General features: G+C 43.4%; 2 protein-coding genes across 2 annotated transcripts in view; both read left to right on the top strand.

Annotated features, from left to right (window-relative positions):
• USP43 (ubiquitin specific peptidase 43) overlaps positions 1-6,230 on the top strand; it is a 38,278-nt gene extending 32,048 nt beyond the window's left edge. The window contains exons 8-15 of the mRNA XM_075279320.1: positions 2,596-2,707; positions 2,796-2,899; positions 3,207-3,284; positions 3,841-3,967; positions 4,103-4,451; positions 4,555-4,713; positions 5,003-5,158; positions 5,242-6,230. Of these exons, the coding sequence (XP_075135421.1) occupies positions 2,596-2,707; positions 2,796-2,899; positions 3,207-3,284; positions 3,841-3,967; positions 4,103-4,451; positions 4,555-4,713; positions 5,003-5,158; positions 5,242-6,230 (2,074 nt within the window). The remainder of the gene's footprint in view (positions 1-2,595; positions 2,708-2,795; positions 2,900-3,206; positions 3,285-3,840; positions 3,968-4,102; positions 4,452-4,554; positions 4,714-5,002; positions 5,159-5,241) is intronic.
• A 3,292-nt stretch (positions 6,231-9,522) lies between these two features.
• Positions 9,523-14,745, top strand: LOC142209241 (testis-expressed protein 47-like). The gene is made up of 7 exons (XM_075278168.1): positions 9,523-9,645; positions 9,988-10,060; positions 10,601-10,695; positions 12,049-12,113; positions 12,643-12,844; positions 13,305-13,461; positions 14,687-14,745. The coding sequence occupies exons 1-7, from the start codon at positions 9,523-9,525 to the stop codon at positions 14,743-14,745; spliced, it is 774 nt and encodes a 257-aa protein (XP_075134269.1).
• The last annotated feature ends 203 nt before the right edge of the window (positions 14,746-14,948 follow it).

Below are 14,948 nucleotides of genomic sequence, written 5' to 3'. Positions count from 1 at the left end.
CTGCTGGTACAGTCACTGTGTACATACATTACATTACTTATCCTGTATTATACTCCAGAGCTGCGCTCACTATTCTGCTGGTACAGTCACTGTGTACATACATTACATTACTTATCCTGTATTATACTCCAGAGCTGCGCTCACTATTCTGCTGGTGCAGTCACTGTGTACATACATTACATTACTTATCCTGTATTATACTCCAGAGCTGCGCTCACTATTCTGCTGGTACAGTCACTGTGTACATACATTACATTACTTATCCTGTATTATACTCCAGAGCTGCGCTCACTATTCTGCTGGTACAGTCACTGTGTACATACATTACATTACTTATCCTGTATTATACTCCAGAGCTGCGCTCACTATTCTGCTGATGCAGTCACTGTGTACATACATTACATTACTTATCCTGTATTATACTCCAGAGCTGCGCTCACTATTCTGCTGGTACAGTCACTGTGTACATACATTACATTCCTTATCCTGCATTATACTCCAGAGCTGCGCTCACTATTCTGCTGGTGCAGTCACTGTGTACATACATTACATTACTTATCCTGCATTATACTCCAGAGCTGCGCTCACTATTCTGCTGGTACAGTCACTGTGTACATACATTACATTACTTATCCTGTATTATACTCCAGAGCTGCGCTCACTATTCTGCTGGTGCAGTCACTGTGTACATACATTACATTACTTATCCTGTATTATACTCCAGAGCTGCGCTCACTATTCTGCTGGTACAGTCACTGTGTACATACATTACATTCCTTATCCTGTATTATACTCCAGAGCTGCGCTCACTATTCTGCTGATGCAGTCACTGTGTACATACATTACATTACTTATCCTGTATTATACTCCAGAGCTGCGCTCACTATTCTGCTGGTACAGTCACTGTGTACATACATTACATTACTTATCCTGTATTATACTCCAGAGCTGCGCTCACTATTCTGCTGGTACAGTCACTGTGTACATACATTACATTACTTATCCTGTATTATACTCCAGAGCTGCGCTCACTATTCTGCTGGTACAGTCACTGTGTGCATACATTACATTACTTATCCTGTATTATACTCCAGAGCTGCGCTCACTATTCTGCTGGTACAGTCACTGTGTACATACATTACATTCCTTATCCTGTATTATACTCCAGAGCTGCGCTCACTATTCTGCTGGTACAGTCACTGTGTACATACATTACATTACTTATCCTGTATTATACTCCAGAGCTGCGCTCACTATTCTGCTGGTGCAGTCACTGTGTACATACATTACATTCCTTATCCTGTATTATACTCCAGAGCTGCGCTCACTATTCTGCTGGTACAGTCACTGTGTACATACATTACATTACTTCTCCTGTATTATACTCCAGAGCTGCGCTCACTATTCTGCTGGTGCAGTCACTGTGTACATACATTACATTACTTATCCTGTATTCTACTCCAGAGCGGCGCTCATTATTCTGCTGGTGCAGTCACTGTGTACATACATTACATTACTTATCCTGTATTATACTCCAGAGCGGCGCTCACTATTCTGCTGGTGCAGTCACTGTGTACATACATTACATTACTTATCCTGTATTATACTCCAGAGCTGCGCTCACTATTCTGCTGGTACAGTCACTGTGTACATACATTACATTACTTATCCTGTATTATACTCCAGAGCTGCGCTCACTATTCTGCTGGTGCAGTCACTGTGTACATACATTACATTACTTATCCTGTATTATACTCCAGAGCTGCGCTCACTATTCTGCTGATGCAGTCACTGTGTACATACATTACATTACTTATCCTGTAATATACTCCAGAGCTGCGCTCACTATTCTGCTGGTACAGTCACTGTGTACATACATTATATTACTTATCCTGTAATATACTCCAGAGCTGCGCTCACTATTCTGCTGATGCAGTCACTGTGTACATACATTACATTACTTATCCTGTATTATACTCCAGAGCTGCGCTCACTATTCTGCTGATGCAGTCACTGTGTACATACATTACATTACTTATCCTGTATTATACCCCAGAGCTGCGCTCACTATTCTGCTGGTGCCGACACTGTGTACATACATTACATTACTTATCCTGTATTATACTCCAGAGCGGCGCTCACTATTCTGCTGGTGCAGTCACTGTGTACATACATTACATTACTTCTCCTGTATTATACTCCAGAGCTGCGCTCACTATTCTGCTGGTGCAGTCACTGTGTACATACATTACATTACTTATCCTGTATTATACTCCAGAGCTGCGCTCACTATTCTGCTGGTGCAGTCACTGTGTACATACATTACATTACTTATCCTGTATTATACTCCAGAGCTGCGCTCACTATTCTGCTGGTGCAGTCACTGTGTACATACATTACATTACTTATCCTGTATTATACTCCAGAGCTGCGCTCACTATTCTGCTGGTGCAGTCACTGTGTACATACATTACATTACTTATCCTGTATTATACTCCAGAGCTGTATACATAATTCTGCACATTAGTATATATATTTGTGCACTGAAGCTCCTGGATAATCAGACGGACCTATGTTTTGTCTTTCCTTGTCCAGGTTCGGACCTCCGCTGATATTACGGGAGGACAAGGCGGTGTCTTGGGACCAATTGCAGCAAAGCATCTTGGGAAAGATCCGATATTTGATGAGAAATGACACTCACCTTCCGGTACGTACCGGGGGCCTGAGACAGCAGACACAGGGTTAAGAGTAAATGGTATGTAATGACAATTGACATCTGTGGTCTCTCTCTATAGAGCGGAGGGGTGATTTTCAACATCCGAGTGGTGGGGGCGCCAGTGAGCAGCTGTTACTTATCCTCCAAGGATGCGCGGCCCCTCCAGCACCCATCTGTAAGCAGGTAAGTCTTACAGTCTGATCCCATTGTGTAACACTGCAGATGATATTGGATAGCCATGTTGTTGGGTCCTTTCTGTGGTCGCCACCTACTGGCTTTTTGGGTAGTGCAATATTTTTGTCCCGTAAAGGACGTTTTGCAGTGTGAATTATGGCGGAGGCTGTTGTGCTGCCAAGAATGGCCAAGGTTATAGTGATGTACTGGGGGGGAGGAATAGTAATAAGAAGTAGTAGTGAAAGTGCTCAGAGCGCTGCCAAGTATACTAACATCCGCGTCACTGGTTATCCATATACTCTTATTATTATACAAGGTCTCTCCAACTTTGTGGGACTGGAGGCCCCCCTCATGTGACCCTGGCCATAGAATGGGACCCCAAGATGAAGGAGAGGTATGTAAGGCTGGAGATACACACATATGTAAAGTACACACATATGCATACAAGTGGGGCAACCCTTAGAGATCCCTTTAATGGCTCCCCAGTTGACTCCCCTCTCACCTTGCTGCTGCACACACACACACACACACACACATACATGCATGCACAAACACACACACACATACATGCACACACACACACACACACATACATGCATGCACACACACACACACACATACATGCATGCACACACACATACATGCACACACATACATACATGCACACACACACGCATACATACATGCATGCACACACACAAGCATACATGCATGCACACACAAATACATGCATGCACACACACATACATGCACCCACACGTATATATATCCTGTATATACACACATACATGCATGCACAAACACACACACGCATACATGCATGCACAAACACACACACACACATACATGCATGCACAAGTATATATATCCTGTATATACACTCATACACAGTTATACAAGCTCTAGTGTTGGCACAGATTTCCTTACGCCATTATATGACTCTCTTGAAGATTATTTGGGAATATACAGGAGGAAGTGGTCCTGGACGATGAGTCTGTGAGGAGCCAACAACTGGAGCACCAGCAGCAGACCTGCACCCTGGACGAATGCTTCCAGCTGTACACTAAGGAGGAGCAGGTAAGGGGCGCCCTACAGAGACCTCACACAGGAACCAACCATGTGCTAGAAAGTGCTAATAATCACAACAGCACAATGCAACTGCACAAAGATATTCTAGTAACTGGCGCCTTGTGTTAACCCTTTATTCCACAGTTGGCTCCAGATGACGCCTGGAGGTGCCCACACTGTAAGGTGCTACAACAGGGTACAGTCAAACTGAGCCTATGGACTCTCCCAGATATTCTTATCATCCACCTTAAGAGGTTCCGGCAGGTTGGTGGTCGCAGGAACAAGTTGTCTACCCTAGTCAAGTACCCCTTAGAGGGAATGGACATGGCACCACACGTGGTTAAGAGGGGCCAAGGGAGCAAACGTTCCTTAGGACAGTGGTCATCGTGGAAGCAGCCTCCATACCAGCTGGAGAATGGGAACCCGGACGTCCTATATGATTTGTACGCCGTCTGTAACCACCATGGAAGCCTACAAGGAGGTCACTATACAGGTGGGTCAGAAAGACATCCCGAAATCACCAGAGGGGTTCACTGAAACGTGGGGTACAGAGAATATAGCGCTGTATATATCATCATGTCCTCTTGTGCCCTCAGCCTACTGCAGGAACTCGGTGGATGCCCGCTGGTACAGCTACGATGACAGTAATGTAGAGCATGTTCTTGAGGACGACGTCTGCACCCGAGGGGCCTATCTGCTCTTCTACCAAAAGAGGAACGCCATTCCAGCCTGGTCCGCCAGTAGCTCTGTGAAAGGTGCGGGCAGCCATGTTTGCTCTCCTTGATGGCTTGTTGTTGGTTGCGATGAGGAAGGGGATTGTTGTTGGTTGGTTGGTTGTCTCTTCATGGAGGAGCTATACTGGGCGAGACAAGTTCTGTCTATCCCTTATCATAAACTGTATGTGTAATAGATACTTCCAAAATGGCCATGCTAGACAACGCCAAGCAGTTGACAATCTGTATACTGGAGAAGACAGACGTTTTATGGTGTAACTTTGCTGAGTCACCTGGAAAGTGATGTATTAATTTTTGGATGTGCCTTTAGGTTCCACAAGTTCGGCCATGTCTGATCACTGGGCTTTGAGGTTGAATGGAAGCAAAAAAGGAAGCCCAGTGTCTCGGGCAACCACTAGCTGCACCCCACTGCCGAAAATTCCAGACTCGCCCATCTTTCTGGAGAAGGAAATGAACATGGAGAAAGGTATGAACATTCCAGATAAATCTATAGAGATGTCTCCTGGACTTGATAGTTTCATGTTTCTAAATGATCCCATTTATTTGTAGGGTCGAAGTCTTTTGTCCGAGGAGCGAAAGGTCGCAGTGCAAGTATGAGGCTGCCTTCGGCTTCTAGGCTGAAGTTGAGCATCAGTAAGGCAATGCCTCTTCGATGGTCATTTGGATCTAAGGACAGGTCAAAGCCTGAGACTCGTGAACTGGTGGAATACTTGGAATCGGGAAGACGACCAAAGTACACTAATGAGTCCATTGTGCCCATGATGAAGAACGCAGAAAAGTCAGCCAATGGAAACCCCCCAAACTTGGGTCAATCCAATAGCCATGGCGCCATCATACCCAGCTCTACAAGTGGACAGTCCAAAGCCTTGTCTTCGTCTTCAAAGACGGACACCTTAAGGGGTAAACCAAAAGAGAAACTTACCCATCAGGATAGTACTGGGCAAGTTGGAAAGGACGATGGGCCTGCACAGCCTCAAAGCAAAGAGCGGAAACCAAGTAGTGATGGCCCATTGAGTGTAAATAATAAAGTCAGAGCTTCTCCAGGACAAAATGGAGACCAAAACCAAAAACACCTTACAAAAGTTGGAGATAAGACTAAACCCACCGAAGGAGAGTCAGATGGGAAGGCAACCAAGTTAAGGACAAATGTATTGAAGAAAGAGCCAAGGAGACAGACGAGTTATGTGACCCCTACTCCATCAGAGCTCCATAATGGCATCTCAAGGACTTCTCTATCTAATGGGGTTGTCATGGCTGACGGGAGGACTAGTGGTACAATACCAAGAAAACAGAAAGAGGATTTCTCCAATGAGAAGTCAAAACTGGACATCAGACGGGCGCATAGCTCAACTAATGTCCAGACCAAAGCAGAGTGGACTATGAAGAGGTCGGCTTCCCTGTACAGGAATGGGAGCGCGCCGCATCAACCCACCAGACAGGTGGCTGCCGAGAAGTCGCCTTCAAGTACTTTGCAAAGAATGAAATACCAAACGTCCTCCCTTGGCAGGAAGAAAACTGTGCCTGAGTCCAGCTTCTAAGGACTCCTCGTGCGTCTCATGGGTCTCCAGGCCAAATTATTGGCGTGCCAATGGGTAGCCGAAAATCTTTGCGTATCACCAGATTGTATAAAACACTGTTAAAAAAAATCACATCAAACACCTTTATCCTTCACAATGTTTCGAAGTGCCATAAAGAGGGTTTGATGAGTCGGAGCTTTGAGGAGAAGGCCTTTGATAATCGAGCAGGTCTCCATGTTTCGTGTCAGCAGGGGCCTCCTAATCCCGTGTGACATGGCTGGAGCTGTACAAGACACTACAATGGACTAGTAGACCCAATTATTCTGACCCCTTGAAGACTGAAGGTCCTGTCTCAAAAATATCACATAGGCTCATAGTAGTGGTGTCAGTAATGGATTCCACCATTGAGCTCCTCTGTCTTCTGTCCATTGAGTGCAAAGGTAGTCAGGAGACTTTTACCCTTATAGCACCTTATAGCACTTGGTTTGCTACCCCCCCCCCCATGACCAGTAGGGAGGATCTTACAATTGTAATGTCCATCAATAATGGCAAAGATTTCAGGGTTCTCCCCAATTAACGATTTCCTATAAGTAGCAAAGGTGTCACAGGACAGTCCCGGACCCTGACGCATTCGTAACAGGGCCCAAACCGACCATGTGCCATGTCTAATACTGATGTCTTCCAAGGGGTCAGAGGGGCCTTTGTAACCCCTTAGACTCCATGGGCTCGTATAGCGACACCCCCATTTTATCACGCACACCATTATCTAGCGCTGGCTCCCCACAAACATATGAAGGACTTTTGTTGAAATATTTCTGTGACTTGAAATACAAAAATATTTTAAAATTTTTATTTTGCGATATTCCAGGCTACATCCCACATTGTTATCATACGGGAGGATACGCGGTGTAGGCCCGATCCAGGGATATAGTGTAAGATAGTTATGGAGAAAACTACTGAGACGAAGAATATTCACATATAGTGTCATATATATACCCTGTCCTATATACACGGAGCAGATACTGTCGGTTACAACGATGCGTTTTATGCAGGTGTTTGATATTACAAGATGTGAGTTCATCATGGGCTTGTCTGAGCCAAGAAAACCTCGAAATTGATGTAATCGGAACACTTAAAGGGCCTGTCTAGTGGTACAACCACATTGGTATTGTTACAATGTATCAAAATTTAAAAATTGAAAGTATTGATGAAAAACTTGCTACAGTTGTGGGTATGCGGCTTCTCTATAGACCCGCCTCCATGGTCACATTCTACAATCAAACCCCATGTAGTCTGATCCCGGGGTTACTCTCCTTTTTATCCCCCACAACTCGTTGACAACTTCATGAATGTAAATTAGAATGAAATATGAGACTTTTGGATTCTATTACAGGGGGGTTTGTTTGTAGTCTGTTACCATAGAAGCACGTAGATCTACACAGGAGCTATATACATGTATATAGATAGAGGTATATACACAAATGGTCAAAATGAATGCAGAAATTTTTCGTTCTTCTGTTAGATCTATAAAAGTAATCTAATAATTTGCGACTATCTCCATACCCTTTAAGTGACTGTATAGAAGGGTCCGACATAATAATCTCAGGTAACGCTGAAGTATCTACAGGCCGTAACGTTACATGGAGAGAGTCTGGCACTGAAGTGTAAGACGTTCCCATATTTCATAGCTCATTGCTAATAATCCGATAGATTACACGGCTGCCCCGTAATCTGCAACCTCTGGATTAAAGGAATTTTCTGCGTGTCTGTAGCAGATATTAGTTCATGAAGGATTTATCTCCCAACCCCGGCCATGTCTGTAGTGTCGCACTTTAATCCACCTCAGGGCGCTCGCTGTTTGCACTGAATCCAGTGGGATTATCCCCGAACAGGTTTTATGGAATTCTATAATTTTATATAAATATATATGGGAAATGTAATATATGTAATTCACAATGGTGGCAGCCATTTTATCAAATAATTGGGACGGCCCTCCATCCTGGTATTTATTAAGCACTGTATATAGACATTTTAAGCCCAACCCATTAGTTTAGCCACACCTCCAAACCACATAGCCACTCCCACATTTAGGCCTATAAACTCCACCCACTCGTGGTCCAATTGGCAGGACAAACTGTGGGAAGGTTTATTATAATTGTTTTTAAAGCAAATTAAAAACGTCACTGACTAATTCTAAACATTCTGACGACAGCGCCGCCTACAGGACCACTGCGGTAAAACAATGCACATATTCTATAATATTCTGCATTTTTATTGCGTCAAAATAATCTTTAAAAAAAAAAAAAAATCGAAATAAAATAGAAAAAAAATCAGATGAGAAAGTAAAAATGGCTGCCACCAGGGTGGTTTGTGGGCCGGGGCATTGCCCATGTGACCTGCGAGAGTTCAATCTAAAGTGTATTTATTAATGCTGTAACGTACGGCATTAATGTCTCCTGCTGTACAGGCCTGGGAAGAGGCGAGTACGAAAACTTCGTCAGGTGTTTTTACTATGAACTTCTATGCAAAGAATTATTTTTCTTGACTGTTTTTGTATCTATATTTCTATTTGTTCTTTTTTTCTGAATTAAATTCTAAGTGTCCTAAACATGAGCTGTGTTTACTTTGTTACAGTCTCTAACCTGTCACTGTTGACAACTACAACTCCCAGCATTCCCTATAAGCTTAATGCGGGACCTAAAGGGTTAGTGCACCCTGTTATCTTACACTGCACCCCTCCAGGGATAGGCAGGCACCGGTATGCGATCACACTTGGAGGATTTGTGTACGGCCTCCTCCGCCCCCGCGTGGCCGACCACTTCGCTTAATAACTCAATATCCCCAAAAAGATAAAAGTACAAAGTATTTTTGGTATTTTTTAGTTTAGTACATTATTTTATTGATTTATTTTTGTGCAAATGCAAAAAAATCAGTGCAGGGTGGCAGGAACGCAGCGAATTACTGATCGTTCCTGAGTTACTGGGCAACAGAAATCTGGCTGGGAGTCAACACCAAATACCAACAAGCCAGACAAAGGCGCCGTATCCGAGCTACCACAAACGTAAATAATCAGGACGTAGCTGAACACTTCACTGCACTCTCACACATGGGCCTGACTTACACTTTTTACTTTCTAAGCAAATTTTTGTAGATATTTTTAACTTTTTTTGCAATTTCTAATATGTTTTCGGAATATTACATTTGACTAGTTCTACTTTTTTTTTGTTTCAAAGATAAAATCGGATCGGTCTTTGCTTCTTTTTGAGAAAGGAGATTTTTTTTTATTACTTTTTTTGTTCACTCGCTTCTTAACATGGAGGCCGGGAAGGCGAGAGCGCCCTCATGGAAGTCAGAAACGACTCCGGAAAAAACAGGGACGAGTTTCTTTCATCAGCAGCTCAACAAGAGGATGGTCCTGAGCGCCCGGGAGGACGTGGTCAGTCTTGTGCTTGTTATAGCCTTTCTAGGATTTAATAATGAGGGTCCTCTAACCCCCCCATCCCCCTTCCTCCGGGGACCTTCTGTAACCTGCTCTGACTATGTGCATGTAGTGTTTGTGCCATCTGGTGGTGATCATAGGTATTGCCGTTGTATTTTTCTATTATTTTTTTAATAATATTTTTTTTAAATTTCTAATATATTTTGCATCTTTTTAGACAGTATTTTTTTGTCTTTGACGTCCCAGTTACTATCACAGACACAATGATGGATACGATTTCAATCTCTCGGGACATTCCGTCCTTTTGCTTTAATTCTAATTCTATGTCTTTTTATCTAGAAATCCCTTCTGCACCGGTTGATCTTCGTGTCTAAGATTTCCCCAAATCTGGCTGATAAGAGAGACCTTGGAGGTAAATGATAAGTATTGCATTGGGTTTATTGTATCAGATATTTGTGAATATTTTGGTGCAGGCCCATCGCTCCCCTATTGAGATGATCATATACAATTAGAACTAGTGTTGGACGCCGACTATTTCTTAGACATGTAACTTTTTCTTGTAATACTGGCCAAAGGACAATTCCAAGGTTGTCTTCTAGTAGATGACCCAACTATTGAGTTGGAACCAGGTCTACCCTGAGTAATAGGGTCAGTTTACCCATCTGTGACACTAATGGTGGTGCTCTGGTGGTCCGTCCTGGTCCTGACATGCCCGAAGTGCACCAGCCAGTCGTAGCCTCCAGTTATCCTATCGACCTATCACACTTGGACAATCCCTTTAAGGGCAATGTTATATGTCTGCTGGAGGCCTCAAGGACCTACACTATCAGTACCAAAGAGGGTGCACCAAGACCTCCCCATAGAGATGGTGGGGAACAAGTCCTGGACCCCGTGTTTTTGGAATTGATGTTGGTGTCCATGGCTGTTACTGGTTTTGTTCTATGTTCTACAGAATACTGGGAGCAGCAATTCCAGCGATATAACCAGGGTGAGAATGTGACCGGCCTCCTGCTCCTGTACCCCACGTACACCGTTCACTGCCTAGAGGTATAAAGGGGAGTATATACTACAGCGCACAGTATAGGAGCCCGGGCCTGGTTGGTTCCATTCAATTTGCTGTTGATGGAATAATCTGTCCTTATACTTACCCACTCTATGTCTGGGGTGACCTCTCAGCACCCCGAAAGTGTGAACAAATTTATTGAGTCTGGCAGAAGGTTCCAGCTGTTAGCGATATGTGACATGGGCGCTCTATGAGGCAGGTATACACAGATTATATGGCGCCTTTGTGAACCCAGTCTCCTGGAAACATCGAAAGGTTGGCAAATATGTTTTATGGTAAAACCGGGCGCCATATTGGAAGGGTCAGATTGTTATTTGTGACGAGGCCCCCTTTATTCTATGTATGTCATTATCTATTACCCACTATGAGCTTGTCCACCATAATGTCAATGATTCATGTCCGACCAAGTGTCCAACCCAGGGGGAGAGCTGACATTTTTTTTAGTGGATTGCACTCCGATGACATCAGAGTGACATCAGGTGTGACATCAGAGTGACATCAGGTGTGACAGATGTGACATCAGAGTGATATTAGAGTGACATCAGGTGTGACATCAGAGTGACATCAGGTGTGACATCAGAGTGACATCAAGTGTGACATCAGAGTGACATCAGAGTGACATCAGGTGTGATATCAGAGTGACATCAAGTGTGACATCAGGTGTGATATCAGAGTGACATCAGGTGTGACATCAGAGTGACATCAAGTGTGACATCAGAGTGACATCAAGTGTGACATCAGGTGTGATATCAGAGTGACATCAGGTGTGACATCAGAGTGACATCAAGTGTGACATCAGGTGTGACATCAGGTGTGACATCAGAGTGATATCAGAGTGACATCAAGTGTGACATCAGAGTGACATCAGGTGTGACATAAGAGTGACATCAGAGTGACATCAAGTGTGACATCAGTGATATTAGAGTGACATCAGGTGTGACATCAGAGTGACATCAGAGTGATATCAGAGTGACATCAAGTGTGACATCAGAGTGACATCAGGGTGATATTAGAGTGACATCAGGTGTGACATCAGAGTGATATAGGAGTGACATCAGGTGTGACATCAGAGTGAAATCAAGTGTGACATCAGGTGTGACATCATAGTGACATCAGGTGTGATATCAGAGTGATATTAGAGTGAAATCAAGTGTGACATCAGAGTGATATTAGAGTGACATCAGAGTGACATCAGGTGTGACATCAGAGTGACGTCCGATCCAAGTGCCTTCCATCAGATGTCATGGAACATGATAGGACCTACTCTATGATTACCTGAACCCCCCCCCAGGACTGGAATTACTGACAAGTCTTCCTAACATATCCTTTTATCTCAGTCTAGTGGAGACGTCCTCTACTGTGTGATCTGGGACCTTCAGCGAATGAAGAAACAAGGGGACAGGTCAGTAAATCGTCTCCGAACCTGGACTTATTCTCAAGCCTACTTGATGGGGTTGTGCAGAATTAGAATAACATGGCTGCCTTCTTATGGAAACAGTGCCACACCTGTCTGAAGGTTGTGTCTGGTATTGCAGATCAGGCATATTCACCTATAATATGAGACACAACCCATACGGACGTGGCGCTGTCTATGGAGGACGGTTGCCATATTTTATGTTGAACACCTTCAATAACGCGAAGACAACTGGGCCCAATAGCGACACAGAGCTCGGGATCACTTTGCTCTCTTATGATTGGCAGACATGTTGAAAAATTGAAAGTTTCAGGTTGTCGGTACCTTGGTTGGCCACAATTTTTTTTTTCCATTTTAAAGTTTTTTTGTTTTTTTTAAGTTTGGGCACAATTTCTGAGAGATCTCACAGCTACTATTAGTAACTATAGGACATCTGACCGTTTATAGCGACTCCAACATGCCAACCTTATAAGAACTTTTTGCATTTTGACTACATTTTCTATTTTTTTCCCTTCAGGGCGCTAATATTGGACCCCAAAATGATAGTGATCTCTCACAACATCCCCAGCCGCCTGTTCAGTCAGTGGAGCTACAAAGTCTTGGATGTTCCTGGTCAGTATTTGGGAGAGAAATTCAGCGAGGAGGCCACAGAGGGAATCGTCAGCGAGTGTATCACCAAGGTGCTGAAGATTGGGAAACATCTCACCAAATACCCCAAGGTCAGTGAATGGGGAGAACGGGCTGCAAATATCATAAAGTGGCAAAGGAAGGAAAATATGAAGACAAAGTATCAACAAAAGTCTCCGAGATTGCAACTGGAATGATTTTATTTTGCAGTTCCTCAGTCTTAGCCCCTTGCAGAGGACCGTGGTGCGGAACAGTGAACTATTGGTGTATTTCATGGATAGCACTGACCCGTTCTTACACACCATGAATTTTACAGTCCGGTGTTCAGGCCGACAGTCCGTGTGGCATCAGATAGAACATGTATTATTTTGCGGCACTTGCTTCCATGGCTCTTATTCATGTGCACGGGCAGCGCACGGCGACATCCCCATGTGCAACCCGTGTCGTCTGCAACTGGCCCTATAATGCACCATAATCTGCACATATTAGTACTGTCCTCTATTGGTCAGTCTATCCAATTATTCTAATTTATTGCTGAATTTACTTGTCCAGGGCTCCAAAAACATCCCCCACTCAGTGTTTGAGAAGATCCCAGAGCTGGTCATACCTCAGACCTCCATCTTACACCTTCTTCAGTGTAAAGATCTGTTGACGCCAGAACAGTTCCTGAAGATGTACGACACCCCCCTACATCTAATGCTGGACAACGGTAAGTCTCCAAATCTTAAAACCTAAAAAAAATTAGGGCGGCCCCTGATACTTAGGGCATCATTTTTTGCAGAACATCACACAGGGACACCCTAAGAAGCCGAGAGACATGAAACCAGTCGTGAAAGTCATTCCAAAATGTAAACATGTGGGGCAGAATTTGAGTAGATAGTAGTACCAGCAGGGGGCGCCTGGCATCAAACACACAGCTACAATGTTTCAAAAACATTCACTTGTACCGTCTGTGGCTGTAACTAGTTTGCCTGATATTGTCGGTTTAATACGGAACCTTTGATATTTTTGGAACAATTCCTGAGGATTTTGAGCTGTATGGATGAAATTTGCTAAATGTCTGCCGTAAATAGCACGTTATTGGCGGGGCGCGGATATCCTGTTCTCTTCTGAACCTGTTTATCTGGTTAAAGGACACGTGTTTGGGAGTTTAAACCAGAACATGGTGTAGGTTTCCGAAATCCAGATGGGGAGGTAAAGTAACGTCTGTGTAGGTTATTAACTCCCAGCATGCCGTGGCCACGCTTCAGTAGATGCCTTACCATAGCTCCATAGTGTTCTTGTCTAACTATAGACCGACTTGGCCATAAGTTTGTATATTAACCCCGACTATGCATGTGGTAACCGATAGCATACTGATATAACGTATTTGGGTCACATTGGTTTGGTAGGCCTCATATCAAGCCTTCATAGTGACATAGTAGATGAGGTCGGATGGAGACATCAGTCCATCAAGTCCAACCTATAACCCTACAATCCAGGGGAAGGCAAAAAACCCCATGAGGCTCCGGCCAATTGCCCCATTTCAGGGGAAAAAATTCCTTCCCGACTCCAATCTGGATCAACGTGTCCTTACAATCTAGAGTCCATCACCCATGTCACTAACCCTATTAACCATCCTACCATTCCTATTTAGGGGGTCATTTCACCCAATATCCACAATTCCCCAATTATGTTAATTATACTTACCCCAATTTTTTATTCAAGGAGAAAGACCACCAAAAATCCACCAATACCTGTATGACAGAACACAGACACACTCAATACTGACATAACCATTTCTAGATTTTTTAGGTAATTATAAATTAACAAAATAAAAAAATATTAAACGTAATAAAACTTTATACTAACAAAATAAAAAAACATAACAAAATACTAACAAAATAAAAAAACAATTGCAATCTGTATTAAAAAAAATAAACTTTTTTTTACAGATCGTGTTTGGCCAACGCCAGTTCATCTAACGCCTGTAAAGACTCGATCACTTCAATAACCAGAACCCTGGTGGAGAGAAACGAGGGGAGTGTACAGTGATCCCCATCTTGTCAGCCTCGATACATTGTATTCCATAAGAAATTTAAATAAATTTTGAAATTAATTAATTTCAAAATTCATTTAAAGGGATCCTATCACTCACGCACAATTTTTTTTAGGTACCACGTCGGAATAGCTTTAAGAAAGGCTATTCTTCTCCTA

Source organism: Leptodactylus fuscus, chromosome 6, assembly GCF_031893055.1.
Source record: "Leptodactylus fuscus isolate aLepFus1 chromosome 6, aLepFus1.hap2, whole genome shotgun sequence".
NCBI classification, from domain to species: Eukaryota; Metazoa; Chordata; class Amphibia; order Anura; family Leptodactylidae; genus Leptodactylus; species Leptodactylus fuscus.
The sequence above is the reverse complement of the archived record's forward strand: the minus strand, read 5'-3'. Positions and strand labels throughout refer to the sequence as shown.